Source organism: Bos grunniens, chromosome 1 (genome assembly GCF_055505025.1).
Source record: "Bos grunniens cultivar Pamir isolate PY7600 chromosome 1, Bosgru_T2T1.0, whole genome shotgun sequence".
NCBI classification, from domain to species: Eukaryota; Metazoa; Chordata; class Mammalia; order Artiodactyla; family Bovidae; genus Bos; species Bos grunniens.
In genome coordinates this window covers 40862196-40866099 of record NC_141165.1, presented here as the reverse complement: position 1 = coordinate 40866099, position 3904 = coordinate 40862196, and the positions used below count along the sequence as shown (strand labels likewise).

General features: G+C 46.6%; 1 protein-coding gene across 21 annotated transcripts in view; it reads right to left on the bottom strand.

Moving 5' to 3' along the window:
* MED12L (mediator complex subunit 12L) overlaps positions 1 to 3904 on the bottom strand; it is a 364655-nt gene that overhangs the window by 3917 nt on the left and 356834 nt on the right. For 17 of the 21 annotated variants that reach the window (XM_086390493.1, XM_086390411.1, XM_086390450.1 and 14 more), the window contains one exon: positions 1272 to 1564. In XM_086390493.1, coding sequence (XP_086246619.1) covers positions 1379 to 1564 — 186 coding nt within the window. In that variant the 3' untranslated portion in view covers positions 1272 to 1378. Of the gene's footprint in view, positions 1 to 1271; positions 1565 to 3904 lie in introns of those variants that run through there. The other 4 variants (XR_015160227.1, XM_086390512.1, XM_086390521.1 and 1 more) reach the window with 1 other exon arrangement.

Sequence of the window (3904 nt, the reverse complement as noted above, 5' to 3'; positions counted from 1 at the left end):
CTAGTGAGAGAAAAAAATTCAAACAAAATTGCAGATGCAAAATGATGCTACATAGAGATGGTATGCACGTGTCACTGCTTTCAGTACCAGCCTCAGGAACAGGAGAACAGACTGGCCCGGGAGTCTAACACTAGACAGACACTTGAGTGGCCAGGTCTTAACAGCACCCTTGGATTCATTCTGCAGAGAGGCCAGCTCTACATCACAGTCCCATACCTGCCAGCAAAAGGCCTTGGGATGTGGGTAACTGGCCCACCAAAAGTCTCTATCCCTGAACCACCTAAATACTAATATTAAAAAGGACTGTTAAGTATCATAAAACATTAACGGTTCTCAAAACTTCATAAAAGTACATCAGAGATTCTACTTTAACACTGACATTGTAATAGTTGAAAGAGAAGTAGCTTGAAGTGGGCAGTTTCCTGGAAATGGCCATAGATACATCAGAGAGAACTAGGCAAGAGTGTATGCACGTGAGAGAGGCTGCGTGTATGAGACACGAGCGTATGCCTATGCACATATGTCTATGCACACAGACAAAGAACCATGCACAGGTTCAAAAAAATGACACAGGCTTAGAAACAGCTACTGCTCGCACAACTCTGGTGGGACTGTTCAAATCCAGAGGCCCCATGCAAACAGACTATGGCATAAACGGAGCCCTCTAGAGATGTGCAGTGGGCAGCTCAGCTCAGTCGCCCTTATTCAACAAAGGAGACGAGCGCCACTGCTAATGTCAGGCAGCAGAATCTATACCGTGGTTAAAAGGTGGCTCTGGAACGAGTCACTCTGAGTTTTAGTCCCAGCTGTTGGCAGAGTAACCTTGGGCAGACACGTCAGTGTCCCTGGTCTCTAGTTGTTTTCTCATGTGTAATATGGGAATAGCAATAATACCTTATCGCAGGTAAAGAATCTGCCTGCAATGTGGGAGACCAAGGTTCAGTCCCTGGGTTGGTTAGATCCCCTGGAGGAAGGCATGGCAACCCACTCTAGTATTCTTGCCTGGAGAATCTCATGGACAGAGGAGCCTGACGGTCTACAGTCCGTGGGGTCACAAAGTGTCGGATACAACTGAGCGACTAACATGAGGTGGTGTAGAAATTAAGTGAATTAACACATGTAAAGTCATAGTAACTGGGGGCCCCAAACCTGCCCCCTAACACACTTGAGGGCATCAGCCAAGATGCTCTCGGGGGCATCTAGCTTTGCAAGAAAAGAACCTATTGTTTCTTGGGGTCCCCCAGATGGAAAGAAACATTCCAAGACTCAGATGGAAGCAACAGGAAAACATCTTTGCTGAACTCAAGGAAAAGACTAAGGGCTTTTGCAGGAAAAGAAGCCTTCAAACCAAGACTGAACACAGGAGGGACAGCCAGGACTAAAGCAAACAGGAAAGCAGCGAGGAAGACTGTTTTGAGGAGCGGCCAAGCGTGTGTAGCTCCACCTCCTGGAAGCCATGTGTTTCTGAGGGAGCGTACTTACTGGAAAGCTGCTTCTGGAGCTGCCGCACCAGGGCAGCCGTCTGCTGTTGCTGCTGGGTCTGCTGCAAGCCTTGCCTGGGGAACTGTCATCGGGAGAAAGGAGAGAGTCAGCACCGATCAAAGATAAGAACAGAAAGCCTGCAGCCATGCCTGGTCCACACCTGGCCTTCACCTGAAAGTGCCTGATGCATTCCAAACCCATCTCCAGGTGCGGACGTAGCCTTTACCGGAGGAGCCCTGAGGAAGGAGTCCAGCGGTGCCCAGTGGTTCACAAATCCTTGTTCCCTCACCCATCACCAGCTGACTAGTTGGTGTCACTACATTCCAAACCATTTGCAGCAGCAAACTGAAAGCTGCCTGGTGGGAGGATTGGGTCAAGTACCACAGGCCTGGCCTTGGGTGAATGGAGACAAGAGCGTGGGCGCAGAGGCCTGGACCCCACTGGGACTGCACCTTCCTGCTGGTGGAGGAGGGGAGTTGGGTAGGGTGAGACCAGAGAGGCACCGAGGAGGACCACACTTCGAGGAGGCGCTGGCTTCCAGAGTCCTGCGTGTGCAGAATAATCCGAGGGCCTGAGTGCCCTGGTTCTAGCCATTAAGTTGATTCAAGAAATTGCAGTAGTTATTCCAAAGAGGGGGAAAAAAACCTATGTGGCGGAAGTAAAATCACCTTTGATTAACATCATTCATAGTGCTGATTTACTTTTTTCCTTAACCTTCAGATTTCAGAGTGTCACTCTAGTCTTCCTTTCTACCTCTCCCCCGCTTCTTTCAGCCGGGCCTATGACTGTCCTAACAAAGGACGCGTTCTGGTGCAAGGTTATCTTAATCACATACACATTGGAATTAATCAACTTACCTCCACAGGCCCATCCCCCACCCACCTCAGGATGGAGTGCTGGCCCACTGACCTCCTGACCTCTAAGCGGGGATGGGGTGCACCCTGGAGATGGCAGGGCAGAAGCAGAGTCAAATCTCTGGTGTGTTTTCCTTTGCTTGGGAATAATGTGTTGGGTGTTCTCCTCCATTGCTATGACATCCAACAAATGAGTTATCCAAATCCAGGTGCTTTTCTGGATTCCAGGACACCAAAGTGTGTAAACACAGTCCTTGCCTCCTGCCAGCTGTGTCCTGACACCTGTGACACCACTATCAGTGAGCAAAGGGACAAGTACCAAGGCAACACTGAGCTTAAACCTGCACTACCGACCAACAGGCTCCACAGACACACAGGCCTTCCTCTGACTGACAGAACACAAACCTTCCTCTCTACCAGCTCTGGCAGAACAGCCTGCAGCACTGCCCAGGCCCCTTTTGAGCATGTGGACGGAACAACGCGTTCCGGATGGCAAACACAGAGAGCATCAGCAGCCGGTGGATTTCAGAGTATTTAGCATGTATGTATTTGCAAGCTAACTAGCAACTTCCACTGAGCCTTTTTTTTTTTTTTAACCTGCACTAGTTTTTCTTCTCAGTGAAAAAAAGAAACCAAAAGTATTAGTGCTGTTACCACAAATCTCCCAAGAACGCCTTCCCCATACCTCCTTCCATAAGTATGACTTCTCTTTTTCCTTCAGGTTGGGGGGCGGGGGTGGGGCATGGATCCATATTCATACAAAGGAAGGCAATCTGGCTCAATTAAAAACTGGACCAAATTTTTTTCACTTGAAAAGAATAGTAATATTATCTGGCTAATTTGGAGTTCCAGAGGCATTCTAAAAAATTTCTGACTGGAACATATGAACTCCTTGAGGAAAATTATATGATAATTCCAACCTTGTCTTTGATTAAAAGTTAATGCAATTATTTAAGTATCTATTTCTGCCATTACACATATTTTTAAAAGCAAGTGTTCAACACAGTATGATATTGACATAACAGTTAATTTTAAAAGCCATTTTTCCAAAGCTTTCTGTTAGCATGCTTTCCTGGCCACCCAACTATGGCAACCTGAGTTCAAGATGAAAATTACAGAGCATGATAGTGTAAACATTATCTTCTTAAAAGCTGGAACCAACTTTAAAGGAAAAAATCATAGCCTGCTAACAGAGTTAATTTAATCATAACAACTCATGAGATTTAAAAGTATTTTTCAAATCAACAACCATAATACAGACCAAAGCCTGAGATGCCAAATCTAATTCTTCAGCAAGGGCACCCACTCTTTTCCAGATCTCTTCCTTCACAGAAGACAAGTGACTTAAGTAAGCAAACGACAACTCCGGATTTAATTTCTAAGCACGGGCTTTTCTCCTATTTTCTTTCTTAGAGGAAAGTTCTATTTTCTGATGACACTTTCTGAAAAAGCACTGGTTCTGTCGTGAGTCCGTTTTGACTCAGGTACACTTACAGAAATGACAAGCCTGCCCACAGGGGTGTTGATGATGACTGTCCACATGACCCAGCTGCTGTTGCCAACAAGGG